This window comes from Corvus kubaryi, unplaced genomic scaffold (genome assembly GCF_017639235.1).
Source record: "Corvus kubaryi isolate FWS band 111438036 unplaced genomic scaffold, C.kubaryi_AGA036_p1.0 37398, whole genome shotgun sequence".
NCBI classification, from domain to species: domain Eukaryota; kingdom Metazoa; phylum Chordata; class Aves; order Passeriformes; family Corvidae; genus Corvus; species Corvus kubaryi.
Window position 1 is genome coordinate 18133647 of NW_024581137.1, and position 17390 is coordinate 18151036.

At 42.5% G+C, this 17390-nt stretch overlaps 1 protein-coding gene across 1 annotated transcript in view; it reads right to left on the reverse strand.

Moving 5' to 3' along the window:
• Nucleotides 1–17390, reverse strand: part of TGFBR2 (transforming growth factor beta receptor 2) — a 61157-nt gene that overhangs the window by 23703 nt on the left and 20064 nt on the right. The window contains exons 3-4 of the mRNA XM_042043475.1: nt 9123–9294; nt 7311–7501 (exon numbers count right to left, since the gene is read on the reverse strand). Coding sequence (XP_041899409.1) covers nt 7311–7501; nt 9123–9294 — 363 coding nt within the window. The remainder of the gene's footprint in view (nt 1–7310; nt 7502–9122; nt 9295–17390) is intronic.

A 17390-nucleotide genomic window follows, 5' to 3' on the forward strand; every position in this document is an offset into this window, starting at 1 on the left:
GCTCTATCTTACTATCCAGTGGAAAATAAACCTGGAATTTCTTGCAGACTTTCCTGAAGGTTGAATTCCTTCAACAAGTTCCTGTATTTGACAAGAGCTTTTTTGGACTAGGTAAACCAAAGCTGTCAAGGCCAGTAAGTTGTGCTTGAGCTGTATGTTTTCATCTTTTAGTCTGAAAAGGAGATACCAGAGTATCTCTCTCCTGGAGAGGCACTACCTCCAGTAGCTGGCAGGTCTGCCAGACCTGCTGTAGAATCATGGAATTGTTTACGTTGGAGAAGACCTCTAAGATCATCAAGCCCAACTGTAAACCCAGCACTGCCAAGTCCATCATTAAACCATGTCTCTAAGTGCCACATCTACAGGTCTTTTAAATACCTCCAGGGATGGTCATTCATCCACTTTCTTGGGCAGTCTGTTCCAATGCTTAACAACCCTTTTGGTGAAGAAATTTTCCCAGCTATCCAATCTAAACTTCCCTTGTACAACTTGAGGCCATTTCCTCTTGTTTCATTGCCTCTTACTTGGGGGAAGAGGCTGACCCCCACCTTGCTACGACCTCCTTTCAGGCAGTTGTAGAAAGCAAAAAAGGGTCCCCCTTAACCTCCTTTTCTCCTGGCTAGACAACCCCAACTCCCTCAGACACTCTTCATAGGACTTGTGCTCCAGATCCCTCCCCAGCTTTGCTGCCCTTCTCTGGACACAATCCAGCACCTCAATGTCCTTCTTGTAGCGAGAGGCCCACAGGATTGGATGTGCTCTCACCAGTGCCAAGTTCAGGGGAATGATCACTGCACTGGTCATACTGGCTCCACTCTTTCTGAAACAGGTCAGGATGCCATGGGCCTTCTTGGCCATATGCTCTCACTACTGGCTTATGTTGAGCTGCTGTTGACCATCACTCCTAGGTCCTTTTCCTCCAGGCAGTTTCTGGCCACTCTTCCTTCAGCCTGCAGCATTGCATGGGGTTGCTGTGACCCAGGTGCAGGTTCCAGCACTTTGTGCCCTAAGGGTTCACTTAAAGGTGTGGGAACTCATTCACTTGCTCTTTTGAGTATTTGGCTGCCTAAATGTAGCTCTCCAGTCAACAAATGGCTGACAAACCAGACCCAGCCCACAGAGCACTTAATGCATGTCCTTGTCCAGTGCCACCACTTATCTCTTCTCCTGAAAGGTAGTAAGGCAAAAGTATGAGCAATTTTGAAGACCTGTGGCTGCTCTCCCCTGTAGACCAGCAGCTTTGCCCTTGGCAAATGACTGCCCAGGGGATCAGGACTCAAGACTTCTCTGTAAGGCCCAGGGAAAATCCCCAGTTACATGACCCAGTTACATGTGTTACATGCTGGAAGAGTCATGCATGTGCATCTGTCACCTGATGGGAATGGCTACATCTTAGTCACAGGGGTGGGAGGCAGGCAACTTGATTGCCTCTGGGTGGCTTCCTTCAGCAAAAAGGCTGGGCAGCAATGACCTAATGGATATTTCATCTATTATAAGCAGAATTTCATTTTTAAACTGATTGCCAAGTATGCAATTCAGCACCCAGGAGGTTTAAGAAACTCTTAAGCTCTAAGACAGAACAAATAGTTTGTTGCTGTTTTTATTCCCTCACTGCTGGCTAGAAGTGTAATTCCTTGGTTTGCTGGCACAGCACCCATTTGCTTAAAATCTTCCACCCCCTAATGCACTCCCTTCCTATCTCTCCCATTCTAATAGGTCCCTTCACTGTGTGTACATGGCATCTCTCACACACTTTGACTTTTGTAGCTGAGCTTTCCTACTCAGCAATATGAAAGCCAACATATTTTAACTTTACATGATGTGACTAAGTTTCTGTGATACATGGCTCAGTTACAGAGCTTGGGTGTCTGCTGCTGTTTGCTGGTGGTTTTCTGGAACAAATCAATCTCTCCAGTTTCAATATGTTCCAACAGATGCCACACATTAACCACTATTTTTATTCTCAGCCTGAGTTTCACCCCTCCAACCTTTCCCAAAATATTATGTTGCCAGTGTTAGTTACAGTTTGTTTCTGTCTGTAATTATTAAAGTCTCTTCCATGACAACCTGATAAAAGGTTGGACAAATTCCCGTACTTATTAAGCTCTCAAGTGATGCAAATTGTAACAAATATGCCAACCAGACTGGAAGAGCACTGCCTAGTTTGTTTTTACACAAATCTGTAACTGAGCATGGTTATTTTCCTAAGAAGAAAACAATATCAATAATACAGAGCAAAACAAAATTTTGGCTTCTTTAGCCTCTTTTCATCCTATTTCCTTTCTATCCCATTAAGTGAATCAGATGTTCAGCATTAGACAGCCTCTCCTTTGGTTACACACAGCTGCAGGCACTGGGTGGGACTCTAGTGCCTGCAAATACCTAGGAGGAAACATAGAGAACAAAGCCAATATACAAGCAGTGAGAGGCTCTGTGCAATGTTATGTAATGTTACTGACCTCTTTTATGGGGCAGCTGGAAGACAGTTACGTTCTGAACATGTTAGTTGGATAACAGAAAAAGGGATTAATGAAAGCCTTTGTTTAAATTCACTTGGAAGCAGTCCAGCTGTAATCATCTCCCTTCTGGTGTTCCTTGAGCACCGGACAACTCACCACATAAGTATTTATGGACTGGTGACTGTTTGTGCACAGATTTTAAGTCTGCTCTTAAGTCTGAGATCCTCCTATGCAGTCAAGTAAAATCATTAATGCTTTGACTCTAGTAAGAAGAGGAAGAGGAGAGAAAGAAAGGAAAAGACAGGGACAACGTGTTAGAGACAAATGAGAGACATGAAGTTAAGGACACTCTGAAACATTATCCATATCTCCTGCAGTCTGGGCACGGGACAAGGCATCACACAGGCATGCTTGTGGTGGTTCAGGCAGCAGAGCAACAGCTACTCTCCCAGGTAACAACCGTACACAGCGAGCAAACACGGCCCTTGATGCACTGCAAATCCATAGGGTGTAATTCGTTCAGGCAAATGACTCAGTCACAATTGATTAATCAAATAGGTATGTCTCTTACACTCTCAATTAGCCAACTCTGTAAAACCATGATGAATGTGAAGTTTCTTAGGCAGCACAACACCATCCCTCCCTTGACACACTTCCCCCCCCAGTTAGCTTCATTATTCTCATAAAGTCTTGTTGACCTTGTCTTGCTGACCTCTTGTTGTCAGTCATCTCTATCACTGAGATTTTGGTATTCCAAGGCAACTGTGTGGATGATTCAGAGTTGCTGCTAAAGATTTCCCCCATATTTGGGTGTGGTGAGAGTGCCCAAAAGAATGACTTCATCTTGCAGTAGGTGAGCAATAAACAGTCTACCTGAACAATCCCACAGACACCTCGGTTGCAAGCTGCATGGAGATCTGCATAGCAGGGCAAGAGACAGGTGAGGATAAAAAAACTATCGTCATGTAAGTTATTAGAATGAAACAACTATAAACCAAACAGAGCTGTGTTAAAATCCTGGCTCCAATTTTTGAGTTCTCTGCAATGTTGCTTGGGTTTGAATTTGATGCCCAGGATAACAACTGAATATATACTGACAACAGTACTTAAATGATTTGTTTTCTTCTTTGCAGTCTCCACTGCTCATTTGCACATTGCTGAATGACTGTGTCTGAATGAGCTGCATAAGAGAAAGGGGTTGCATGGCACAGCAGGTAGGTAGGTCATGCACTAAGTAACATGCAGGAATCCCATTTTCTTGTCTACAATGAGTACCTGGTCATCTTGGTCCACAGAGAACGGGTCAGATGTGGGGCTGGAAAGGGCACAGTCCTGCTTGGTCCCTTAGGGTAAATAAGGCTTGACTTCAGTCAAAGAATTGTTTACAGGGATTGTTAATAAAACCCAGCTTTGTTAAGCAGTTGTCATGCTTGCACTGGCTAATGGCTGAGAGATGTTGTGGTGAAGGGAATGCTGAGGAACAAAGCTGCACAAGCATCAAGGGAGAACTGGGACTGTGCAAACAACTACAGACAGACCTAGTTCATCACAGCAGATCAAAGCAGAAGAAGGTAAAGATGAAGAAGATCCAGCAGACACAACCAGACATCAGGGAGCAAAAAACCCTGGTAGTCTAATCCTGCGCTCATTTTTTCCATGACAGAAGGACCAGGCCTCTGTCTGCCACCTAGGCAACTTCTAGTCACCCAAGGCCTTTTACCTCTGATTCTGGCTAATCTTTTCCAGTGGTTTTGCTCCCTGGCTTTGCCTTCTGGTAACACCGACATTAGACTTTCGAATACATAATAATTACAACACACTGGCATTGAGTTTTGCTGTGAGAAGCATTTTTCCACCACAGGGGTGTAAGCCGCTTGCCAGTCACCCACAATTTTGTTTGGCACAAAAAGAGAGGGATTAAAAAATAAACACAGAGTAGTCAGATTTACAATGGTTACCTGTCTCCTGCATGTTATTCCTCCAAGAACTACAGAACATTGTTTGGAGCAATTCTGCACTCAGTATTTTCCACCAGGTGCCTGTGGCCTGAAATGCCAGGGATCTGAATCAGGGTCAGCCCCCTGACACAGCAGAACTACAGGCATGTTCAGGCACATGTTTCTGACTGTGTCCTGCAGATTGGCAATTTAAATGAAAATCCATACAATAAACAGGCATTTGATTTTGATGTAAGTACTTCAAACACTTCTGAAGTCACCCTTGGGTGAGTCACAACACCTCCAATATGCAAAACCTTTAGATGCTTGTGTCTAAAAATGGAGTCAGGAGGTTTGCCCTTCACAGTCAAGAACTATGCAAGCCAACAGTGCTATAAACCAATTCTTCCATAAGCAATAACAGCTCAGCTGTGAATCACTGGAATTTGGTGACTAACCTTTGGTGGAAATTAGAACTTGTTGCCTTACCCACAATTTTCTTTCTTACCCCAGAAACACTAGAAACGAACTAAATCTGGTCTGTCTTAAGTGTGCATACAGGAAGAAGAGGTATAACAGTAGTCGTTTATAGCAGCAGCTTGAAAGGAAATTCTGCAATTCACGGGTGAAAAATTGCAATCTTTTTTATCTCAGTTTCTGCTAGTAAATGACTAAAATCACTGTTTGATCAGGCTTTTTTAGAGTAGCTCTTGTCTTGCTCTCTAAAACTACAGAATGTGCAAAACCACTGCAAAAATTCTTGCTCTGGTGTACAAGAAACGTAGCGAAAAAAACCCTGCAAGAACAATGTACAGAATAGATCTGGATGACAGTCATTCCAAAGGCAAAATTATTACAGGCTATTATCTAGTTGTCTGGAGGAGCCATGGACCAGCTGGCTGTGATGTTCTGCTCAAAGTTAAACACAGACAGGAAACCGCATGTCTGATACTGTAAAAATCGTTTGTCTTCCTGCCATGGCTAACCAGGCAAGCAACCCAAAGGGGCTGTTTTCATTTAAAAGAAACACTAATCCACAACAATATAAAAGGAATGACAAAGCCTCAATTCTCCCTGCTCCCGACTGGAGTTAATGCCTGTGTTTGTGAATGAACTGGAAATGTTATAAAGTGAAGTTTTACATTACTTTAATTTTTATCTGTAGTTATTCACTTAATACATATAAAAGTAGCACATGGTTTTCATGAGTCACCTAGAGTGCTTACAGCACATGACATAGAAGGAAAAGTTCCACTTGGAAGAGTGAAAGGAATTAGGGTAAAAAGACTGGGTTTAAATTTCTACTACTCCTTTTAGGTTGATCTGGAAGTGTGAGTGGGCTGCAGAGTTGATAGGAATGAAGGCACTTGTGTTGAATTTCTAGAACGGTTTTCCTAACCATACCCACCAAAGACGCATTTATCAGTGACTGCATTCAGCTACACAGCTCCAGGAAAAACAGCTATAACGTAGCTAACTCACAACAAAGTAGCCAAAATCCACAAGGGTGTGGTTCATGTTGTACAAAATCACTAGACAGCTGACACAGAGTAAGATCTCTTCTCTGGGAACACATTCTCTTCAATAAAATCAAGGCAATCAGTTAGAATTAGGTCCTGGGTCTACCATCTGTGCTCATATCAATACCAGTATATACTCAAAATCCTTTAAAGAACACCCAGGTAAGGGTTGGTCACACAACCATGGATCAGCAGTCAGGTTGTCTGGCTTCGAATCAACCTTGGGGAGGGGATGAGGAAGATGGAGATGAGGGGTGGCACCAGATATGGATAGCCTGGGCTCAGGGAAGCAAAGACTTGCTAGCTTGCTCTTGGCTAATTTGGTGTGGTTTTGTGACCTAAACTAGTTAGCCTTCGTGGAAGCTAGGAAGTGACAGCTACAAGTCACTCACATAGCTGTCCCCCTCAGCGCAGTCACACACCATGTTTCCCAGGAGTGGAAACAACAGCCCAACCTGTCGTTATCTCAGGTAACAAGGACTTAATTATATCTGAGGAACTTAGGGGTGATGAGGATGGGTGTGGTGGGCCACACTCCTTCAGAAGTGTGTGTACACAGAGTTCTGCATAGGAGGCCTCACACTTGGCCTGTGAGAGACCTGACTTGGTCGCAGTGAAAGAATCACAGCTGGTAGGAGAAAATAAAGCATGAGGGGTGCCTGCACCATGCACATCTGTGTGTGCAGCATGAGGTCCACCAGCACTGCACACATCCGTACTGCCTTCACTGTGTCTGCAGTGGCCTATATTAGCGTTCATGAAGTAGAATGGGGATAGGCTATGCACTTGCGGTTTGGTCTGTACTCACATTTCCCTGGTTTGTGAACTCACATACGCTTCCTTGTGCCGTAGTAGGTGTGAGGGAACAAATGTCCCAGAGAACGAACCTGGCTGCTTCACACCCGCCACAAGAGAGGTACAGATGGTCACTTACACCAGGGAAGCTGACTTTAAATTTACATCCTATCACATTACCAGAAACATCTGTATATGTAGATAACATGCTGTGGCAATACAGCCTTTTAGAGGAGGTAGGACCTTAAATATGGCATTTGCCTTTAGTTTAGATTTTGTAATGTAATTAACATGTGTTGCATTTTGGTGTATCAACAGAACAACTGTGAGCATCTTGCTTTCATCTTCCATCAGCTTTTAAGTGCAGTGTCTTGAGCTGAATATTAGACTTACTTCAAAATGAGGACAGCCTGGCAGGAAGAAGTACCCTCAGACACAGAAAAGAAAGGTTGAGACTTTGCAAGATTCATAAAAGACCAAAAGAGCACCTGCCACTAGAAGTTCTCCCCTACAAAACGCAGTTCCAAAGTACATTGGTATAATACAGTTAATATTATATGCAAGGAATGTAGGAATTCAAGGTAAATTATTAAACCTACCTGATGTAAAAATGAGCATATCATTGCATTCTTCACCTGTGCAGGAACACATGAACATCAATCCCCCATCATCCTTCTTTTCTCTCATCAAACACTGCTCCGATTTATAGTCATCCAAAATGTGACCATACAGTGTTTTCTGGGGATCATGGCATATTGTTTCTAATGTCACATTTTCATCATTCTGTCTCCTAAAAATGAAAAGGAGAAAATTGAAATGAAAAAGGGAATATTTTACAAAGGGAGCAGACAGGACTGCGCCTGCCCAAAATTTGCCTCTTTTGAGAATATAAATGGTATTTAAACAGCATCGTATTTTCTTCTCTGTCTTTCCTGAATGGGGTAAATTTGGCAGTATCTGGGCTCCTCACATCTGTACAATGGCACAGCTATTCCTACATCACATTACTGCTAAGCTCAGAAGAGTGCCTCTGAAATCTCACTTAGAATTATTAAAGCTAATGCTCAATGAACTGCTGTGAACTTCAGAACATACTTTTGGTTTTTGCGGTCACTGAGCAGACAGTAAAAATCTGTGGGAAATTATGACAAAAACGGAATTGTTTCCTCAAAATCTGAGGAATTTCTAGTGAGTTGGGCTTTTCATTTTGCTTTTGAAGCCTACAATCAGCACAGTTTGTGCACTGAAGGAGTTATATATATAAAAAACCTCAACCAACCAAAAAATCCTCCACCAAAATACCAATCATAAAAACTGATGCAAGCTAGAGATGCCTCACAGTCAGGGAAATATTTACAGCGGATAATCTGGACCATATTCCTGTGTTTTGTCCTGGTCCACAGATTTAATTTCATTGACAAAAGTCTTGAAGGCAAAAAGCACTTTACAGTTTTCTTGCCTTTTAGATAAACGGTCATGAAAAATCCAAAATGTATCTTAAGTTGTACAACAGCCCCTTTTTATGGCGATAATAGACACTGATGACTTACTAAAGAAGCGCAGGACAAATATGGAACAGCACACTGGACTGATCCTGAATTGAAGTGCCTACTTCCAACTACGCTGAACGTCCCAAGTCAATGGACACAATTAATCCCTTAGCACACAAATTAGTTATGTCCCTCTGTAAATCAGCAGCAATGCTGCAAGGACTCAGTTCTGTTCCTTTAGTCCAGTTATTAACTCATTAACAGTGTTTCTGGCTTTCTTTGGTAGGATTGGATTCCCATTTATGAAAGCGCAAACCCTCAGTTTTTAGACTGGAACACAAGCTTAAAGCCAATAAATCCTAAAGAAGCATTACAACTAATTTTCATAACCTCTTGATTTCTTTGAACCTAGACATAGGCTATACAAAAGGCATCGTTCCTATATCAAAGTCTCTACCTACACAGAAGTTTTTTCCCATTAAGAGGAAGTATTTCTACCTATACATGGCAATAAGCCTCTTGTGATAAATCCACATAATCTAGTTCACTTGAAACCTGAGAGAGAATTGTCTTTGTTCAGCAACTGTCACCACAATCCTCTCGAGTCTCAAATCTGTTTCTACTCTTGAGTGCTGGATACAGTTTAATGGTTTGCCCAAGACCATGCCTCTTTTCCAATAACAGCTTAAGCTGGAACAGAACTGTTTTAGAAGAAAAAAAAAAGTCCCCAGAACATTTCATATCAGAATTGTTAACCTCAAGCAACTCTTGGTATGCTGTGCAGATATGAGTTGGGAGTGAGAGAGCAAAGTGTGGTGAGGTAGCAGGGACATTCTGAGTATCAGAGCAATCGAGGAAAGTACTAAGCCATGATGAATGAGGGTGTGCTCCTGTCCCCAGCTGCAAGAAGAAATAACTTACCATATGGCAACACAGACTTCACTACTCTTCTCGCAGATAGAAGTGATGTTGCAGTTGCTCTTGCACTGATGTTGGTTTGAGCAGGTTGTTACTTTAATATCACAAAATTTGCATAGGTTTGGCATTTTCAATCCACTTTCCTTATTTCTCTCTACAGGTGATGTAAATTCAGCTTAAGGAAAAAAAAAGAAAAGGAAATTCAGTAATGGTAGATTATCAGATTGTATTACTGCTTATTATGAAGATAAGGTTTTCATCAGAAGCAAACATTTCCTCCTACCTTAAATTAGAAAATCTTTGATCTTTCACAGCTACCAATTTTCTTTACAACAAGGTAAGTGCCACGGTGTCAAGACCACGTTAATCAAAGTGAATTTGAAAAGCAAAATGAACTTCTATTGACTTCAGAGGGAGCAAGTTGCTTTGTAGTTTGCAGAATCAAACATTTTCCAAGACCAGTTTGCACTGAAATAACTCCTCTGCATTCACCCGTTGGCATTACTCACAGGCAGCGTATCTGTCCCCCATGCATAACAATTGCATCATGGTCTGTGTGCCAAAGTAGCTGTGGGTTCCATAGTGAGAATGCACAATTAGCTGTGTGACATTATTATGACAGGGATCAGGACGAATTTTGCAATTTTGTCTTTACTAACCTGAGGCCTAACCTAGGTGTCATCCCTAATCTGATTACTGTTCACACATAACACAGAGCTGGAACAGACTTTCAGCTTAAGGTAGATGGTCTGCCAGAGGTTGTGGGTGAAACTTGAGCTAGAAATGCAACAGGGCATCTATGCAGCTCATGTGATCTACTACAGGAGTGTTACTGGGTTAATTCCAGGGGACTTGAACTCAAACTAACTTGCAATGACAGCCTGTCTTGTAGATGTCTGCTTTGACCCAACAGCTACTTTTCTGCACCCAGAAATTGAATCATTACATGCTTACTGGTTCAGAGTCTTAGTACTCACCGTCTGCTTCAGTGTGGCAGTAGTAAGGAAAAAGATATTTTTTGTGCTAGTGTTTGAACTTCAGGAAACATACTTTTAGCTCAAATACTTTTGAAAAGCCAGTGCAACTACAAGGAACAGAAAACGCTGACACAAACTTCTTTCTAAAGCTGAAACGAACATGCAACTATCTGAAGTGAAGCAGACAATCAACAATGGTTTCAGTCTGACTCACTTTGCAATGTAATTGGAAAAGTAGGTCGAACCGCTTTGAGGAGATACTGGGCTTACATGTGTCTTGGTTTTTGATACAAAACTTCAGGAGGAAACACTCCGGAATGAGTGTTCCTCCCCTTTTCCTCCATCAATGAGACAAATGGGTCACAAGGAGTGAAAGTGGGAAAAAGAAACCAAACTGTTTATTAACACACGAACAAAACAGGGCAGAACAGGATAGAAAACCCCCCTCAAAATACAACAAATTCCCAGAGAGGGGCTAGCTGGGGCCGCCCTGTGGGCCCACTGGGGCCGCCCCTGCAGGCTCCCTGGACCGGCGAGGAGGGAAGGGAGGCAGTGAGGCAAGGGGAAGGAAAGGGAAAAAAGAACAAGAAAAGAAACCAACAGAACCTTTTCCCAGCTAGCCAGAACACAAAGGAAACCAAAAAGCAGCACAGCGCTCCCGGCGCGCTCCCTCCCGAGCCCCGCCGAGCCCCTGGAGCTGTTGGGCTGGACCGTTCAACTGCCCCCTCCAGCCCCTGGCTCCAGCCCCGGCCCCGGGTCCATCTTAGAGGCACAGCGTCCTTGGGCACTGAGCGGATGGTTAAGGAATAAAGCGGCTTCATAACGGCACCCCAGGACAACATGCAGCACAGCCCTTCTCTTGTAGCCACCTGTGTGTTAAAACTGTGTTCATATTGCTTTCTGTGGCCAAATGTTGCTAGTCAACCCGTAACAGGCAACCAGGGATTTGTAATTTCCCCCTCTCTACTCAATTAGCTGAGAAATCAATTTTTTCCTTCTAGAACTTCACTCTTTACTACCATTAGCTTATTTTATTATGGGAAATAAATATACATGATTTTTCCAGGAGGAAATAAAAGGGCCTCTTGCTAACATTTTCAATGGATTTCTGAACCATTGTGAGGGACTGAGAGAAAAGTCTTCCCTCTTCATCCAAACCACACATCCTTCTCACCACTAGCATGCTCTGGTACTGACCACTGTAATCAGTGGCAAAACTTCCAGCAGTTTTACGGTATAGAAGAAGATGCTACACAGAGGGGCTAGTTAGGATGAGCTCACTGGGTGTGGCAGTGTGCTCCCCCCTGCTTTTGGCTTAAGCAAGAGCCAACAGTGCTGGTTGTGAGGGCTGCACCTGGCTTAAAACTGGACTCTGGGAAGACAGATAACAACACAATAGCTGAGGACCATAAAACTTACTCAACAGCTGAGGGTTAGTTGAGCATGCGCCAACCAAAATACAGCTGGCATGCAAATATTACTGCAAGTCAATCATCTTACTCCATGAACAGAGAACAGCCCAGGGTCTGCTAAGCTCTCCTGCACGGTAGTGGGCTGCATGCCAGGATCTCCCCTTGAACAGGAATGCCTCTTGAGGTTGCTCCTCAAGGCTGAGAGAATCCTTATTGCATCAAATACTCAGTAAGTGAACTGGGAAGAAGCATGCTGAAACTTTGAAATCTTAGCTAAGTGAGATAAAGGAATGATTGTGCACATATAATCCTTTAGACCTAAGTTCCTAGCCTGGAACTAGGTGTGGATCCAGACACAGCTGGAAACCCCCTGAAAAAGGGGTTTAGAATGCGAGGGGGTCCTTTCTGAACCCCATGACTCAACATGAGGGTGTCTCTGACTTTTATCCCACCTTGTCCTCTATGCAGTAAATAATCAAGTGTACCTTGCCATCAAAGCTTGTTAAAGCACTGTCGCTTTTACTGTCAAACTTTGTTAAAATAAACATTGCCCTTCTCTCTTCCAAGGGAAGTGTGTCACTCCATTTACAACACTGGGAGCACTTAAATGGGTGGAGAATGCTGGCAGAATTTTAAGTCCCAGGTAAACATTTCTTGTTCTTAATTATATGTGTTGCAACAACTCGCAGCAGCCATGCAGAGGAACAGTCTCATTGAGGCAGGTGTAGTAGGAACTCAAAAGGTCTTGAATGTAGTGTTCTATGAAATATGTGTTAACATAATCTTCATTACAGTAAACTGTACATCTCTTCTGGAAAAGAAACTAATAGCTATAACAACTTATCTAGGTTGCAGTAATGAACAAAACCTGATAGTGAGGGACTGTCCCTCTACCCAGAAAGAAACAATCTATGGTCCTAAAAGCCTGGAAGAAAAACAGAGACAAATACTATGGGAGAGGTGAGTGACTCACCCAAATTTACACAGGAAACCTGAGGCAGGGTGCCAAACATCTCACAACTGAGCACAGAGGAAAGACATCTGCTGCTCAATCTGCAAAGACTTCAGCTGCATCTCTGCTGCTTTCAGCTCTGAGCTCACATGGCAGCTGTGGCACGACGGATGCCTCTGCCATAAACATGACGCAGTTCCCTCCAGTGCCTACAGCACTGGAGCCCAAAGCCACGTGAAGGTGGGTCCTTAGGTAAACTGTTTCAAGCACAATGTATTTGTTGAGAGAAAGGGTTTGGTTCCATCGCTGGCTGTGCCAGGTTCTGCCAAGGCTCACCCACTGGAACAAATGGATGACAATATGTTTGGACCTCTTCCAAGGAGGGATCATCAAACCAAACTACTTGGGGAAAAAAAAAAAAACAAAAAAAAACAAAAAACAAAAAAAAAAAAAAACAAAAAAAACAAAAAAAACAAAAAAACCCAACAACAAACCCATCTGGAAAGCAGCAATCCCCTGTAAGGTCACGAACCTTAAGTTTCTAAGGTAGGCATTAGTTTAATCACTAACAACACTACCAAAAGGTTGGGCAGCTAGGGTCAGGTAATTTCTTATCAGATTTAATTACTGTCAAAAGCTAATGGGGTTCTCGGACTTCCAGAACTGACTACACTTGTATTTTCCCCCCGAAATTCTTCTAACAGAGGCTCACAGATCAGTGGCCCTCTATTCATGCCTCTGGCAGTTCAAAGTACTGTATAAACTGCCCAGGTGGACAAATTTTATTCCATGCTTCAATATTTGATTTAAAGTGAGACTGCAGCTTACTTTCCCTAAGACTGTCATAATGTTCCAGCAGGTGTTGGTGTGTTGTTTGTTATTCCTCATTGGCCTTGACCGCTGTGATAACCCATCTAGTTCCAAAATGAAGCCAGTGTGACTTTTTCTATCTGATGCTGAAACCACACTCTGCAAATGGCCTGAGAGGAAATCTGGAGTTAGAGATGAACTTCGACATCACCCTTTGATCACAGCCTGCTACTAAACTCTGAGGACTTAGAAATCCTGAAAAGATGGGTCTTCTTCCAGGTCACATGAACTCCCAACTAACTTTAATCAACAAAGTCCTACCTGGAGAATGACAAATTGGTAGGATTCTTCCCCAGGAATGTGTATTCACTCATTACCTGAGGGACCTACAACCCGCAAGTGGTTCTGGACCAGCAAGATTGCTACTCTTCTTGTAGTTACTTAAATGTTCATGTCTAGAAATATTTGACTATTCTGCTGCACAGTTCATACCACAGTAGCCAACTGCTCAAGATTTTCTCCTGTTAAGACAGCTAAAGTCACTTGAACATTGTGGACAGAAGCAACCTCTGATTTTGCATAAAAAAAAAAAAAAAAAGTGGATATAATGAAAAAGTAATGAAAAAGTCAACAGAGAAATCAAAGATTTGCACAGGTTAATGAAGCCATCCATAAATGTGTGCTTGTCTCCTAAAATTTGAATTAGCCATCCACTCTCTAATGTTAGTTTTCTTATTTTGACTTCTACAGGAAGCCTAATTCTAGCTTTCCTTGCTTCTTTGTCCATGGAGAGGGCTCCAAATAAAAGACTGCGGTTTCTTGGCTATAAAGCTGTCAGCCAACCAGTTCAGCAGAGATCAGCCACCGTGTTTAAAATGCATGGAACGTGCAAGCCAACACGTGGGCTGGACACTATGGAAGAGACACTAGAGCAGTCACATTAGAAATGTCCACTCCATGGATTCTGGTGGAACCAGGCTTACAGGACAATGCTTCTCTTCTATGGTTCACATCTTTATTTATGATTTCTTGGGACACCATAAACAGGTCACCTCACCCAAATTATATTGACTTGCCTTGAAGTTTGCTTTGCACCTATTTTTTGTAGATATGTAACTTCTATTGAGGCCTAAGGTTGTAGTTTACTTTTCCCTTATTTTTTAATATCATTACAGAATTCTCACAAGCTAACAACATTAAATAAAGCCCAAACCAACATGCTGTCTTTTTCGGAAATATCTACACTGGAAAACTTTTTATGCCTTACGATGCATTTCAGAAACAGCAGCCAGTTTCTCTTACTCCTATCTTGTAAAATCCTGTCATGCACTTCTATTCTCTCATCCAGTGTCTCTGGCACATGTATACTTATAAAATAGCAGGCAGATCCCACCCCCGAAAACAAAAATGCTGAGAGAGACATTGGGATGAGAACTCAACTACTACTCAGCTGATGTGAAGTAATTCCACCTGATGAGAGAGACTTTAAGATTTCACTCCCCTGTATCACGGAAATCTGCCAGGAGGACAATGCCTTTATCAGAGAGCCTTGAAGCAGATTGTCCTTGTTCTCCCACAAAGCATAGCTCCACGACATCTTATATCTGTGTTTGGAAAGCACAGTAGCAGCTATGAAGAACATCCAAACTGTATTACCTTCTCATCCAACAGAAAGAAAGCAAGTTTTGCCAGGAACAGTACTAAACACAGCATGATTTCTGTTTTGACTACCATCCCCAGTCCATGATCTGTAACCCCAGCAGAACTTTGACAGTCATGGAGACACTGCCAGCTTCATTAAAGTGGAGAGGTGATGGCTCAAAAGCACATTCAATGCCTTACAAATATTGATGAATTAATTGCAGGACTGAAAGAGTCAAGGAAAATGCATGATCTGAGCTTTTCTTTAAAGATCTGGATGAATATCCTGATGGCTATTCTTAATTATAACGATTACATTCAGTGTGGTAATACAAGGAAGTGAAGGAATACAAGGAAGTGAAGATGGAAACATAATCAATCCTAAAGATAAAAAAAAATCATGAGTTACAAAATCACAAGACCAGCCAGACGGATCATGGAAATAAAGGAAGGGAAAAAACACAACCAACAAAAAAGCCCCAAGCAACCAAAAAAACAACTTCTGGGTTCTCTGTTACTTGCCATTGCTGGCTGCACTCTTAAGACTGCTTTTTGAGACATGTTTTGAAACTTTGGCCATGAGCAGGAGGTTTGGAATTATTGTCTAACTAAAAAAAATGAGAAGATAAAAAGAAAATAAATCACTGGGATCCAGGAGGTGGATCTTCAAGAAAAATAGCTGTATTGTATTACTCATCTTTAAATCACAGGAGCTGGCAACACTGCAGATCACCTAGTTACTCCCATCATAACACCTTTGGGGTAACCCTACGAAACATGTATTTTCAATTTTTCAGTTGCAGCTGCCATTTCTAAGTTTAATGCCATCTGAGCTGAAATGGAGTGTCACTCTGGTACATGCACCTATATTTGCCATGTGAGTATGAGCTCACAATATTCACATTGTCTTGGACACTGCATTGGGTGCAGTGCTTTATCTGAACTATGAGTTGCCCCAGCAGGAATTCCGTGGGTACGGAACTTTTATGATTTTGTGACTGTTTCTATTAAGATTAACAACAATGATTATCCAGAGTGCTGAGACAGCCTCTGTAAAGCCAAACATGAGCTATCTTTTACGTACAACTAAAATATGTCAGAGGAAAACAGGTTCCTGTTTAAGTATCCCTCTGGCAGGACTCCAGGAAACCACATTCCTATGGATTGTTTTGCAGAATCTCTCAGCCATGATCTTTATCATACATAGTCACAGATCACTGACTACCATGGAGCACAACAGCTGCCTTAGTTAGTACTTAAGGTCATGCCTTTAAGTGTACTGATTGCACTTCTCCAAATTTCAGGGGCTCAGCAAAGGATAAAAGCCAAAATAACTTGTTTGAACACAGTACTTTGTGAACCATTTGGAGGAGATGTATGTCATGGTTTCCCCCTGTCATGTAAAGGCTTTTGCCCATCATATGAAAAAAATGCAACTCACACCTACCACACCAAAGAACGATTTGGTGGGCCCCACAGGCTTTTTTCATGTTTGTGTGACCTACAACCTGCTCCTCAGCCATGACTGAGAAGTGTGCTAGAAAGAAGAGAGCAGACTAGGTAAGCCATGCTGACCAGCTAGACCTAGCCAGGAGTAGATTTGCCACCCCTAGATGAGGGAAGGCCAAAGTAGAACAAATGGTTCATAGCAGGAAAGCCACTGATGAACTGCACTGAATTTGGGAAACCACCATTTCCTACCTACCAGCAGGCAAGATATAGGGGAAAGTACATGCAGAGGGAGAAGACAAAAGGAAAAGGAGCAGGAGTTGGCAAACTTCGTTTAACTTGCCTCTGCAGTAGAAGTGCCTGGCTTTTAACAGCAAGTGGAACTGGCAAAACTTTGCTTTAGGGATTGCTGCAGGCACTGACACAGACACAGAATCAAATCTGGCAGGAGCGGGGGGAAGGGACACAACCAGAAAAAATAAGAGAGAGAACAGCACACTAAGCTGGAGATCCTGAAGAAGAAAATAATTTTTGTATTTAAAGCATTAAAATATCACTATTTTTATCCACTATTCCCAAAATGAGTGATCATTAGCAGTCTTAATCATGGGCTGGGCTCTTCTCTCTAGTATACAGGGCACAGCAGTGCCTCAAACATGCCTAACGACAGAGCTCACTGTCGTGACTGCTGACTGACAGCAGTGCAGGTGAGAGGAGACTCCAGCTCAGCACTTACAATAGAAGTGTGGAAGCATTCTGAAAACATTATTGTGATGCCTCAAATAATGAGATGGATTTTCACCTGCAGCTTTTTAACTTGCAGCTCTCTCCCACATTTTCTGGGCACTATTAAGCACTCCATGGTTGGAAGAACAAAAGAATACTGTCTCCAGGCAAGGAGGCCGAAAAAAATATAAATGATGGCTTCCCATAGGGCACTTAAATGGACATTTCATCTTCTCCTGACTTTAACCCACAGCCTCCCTAACACAGCCAGTAACAGCACACAGCACTGGAGAACCATATGTGA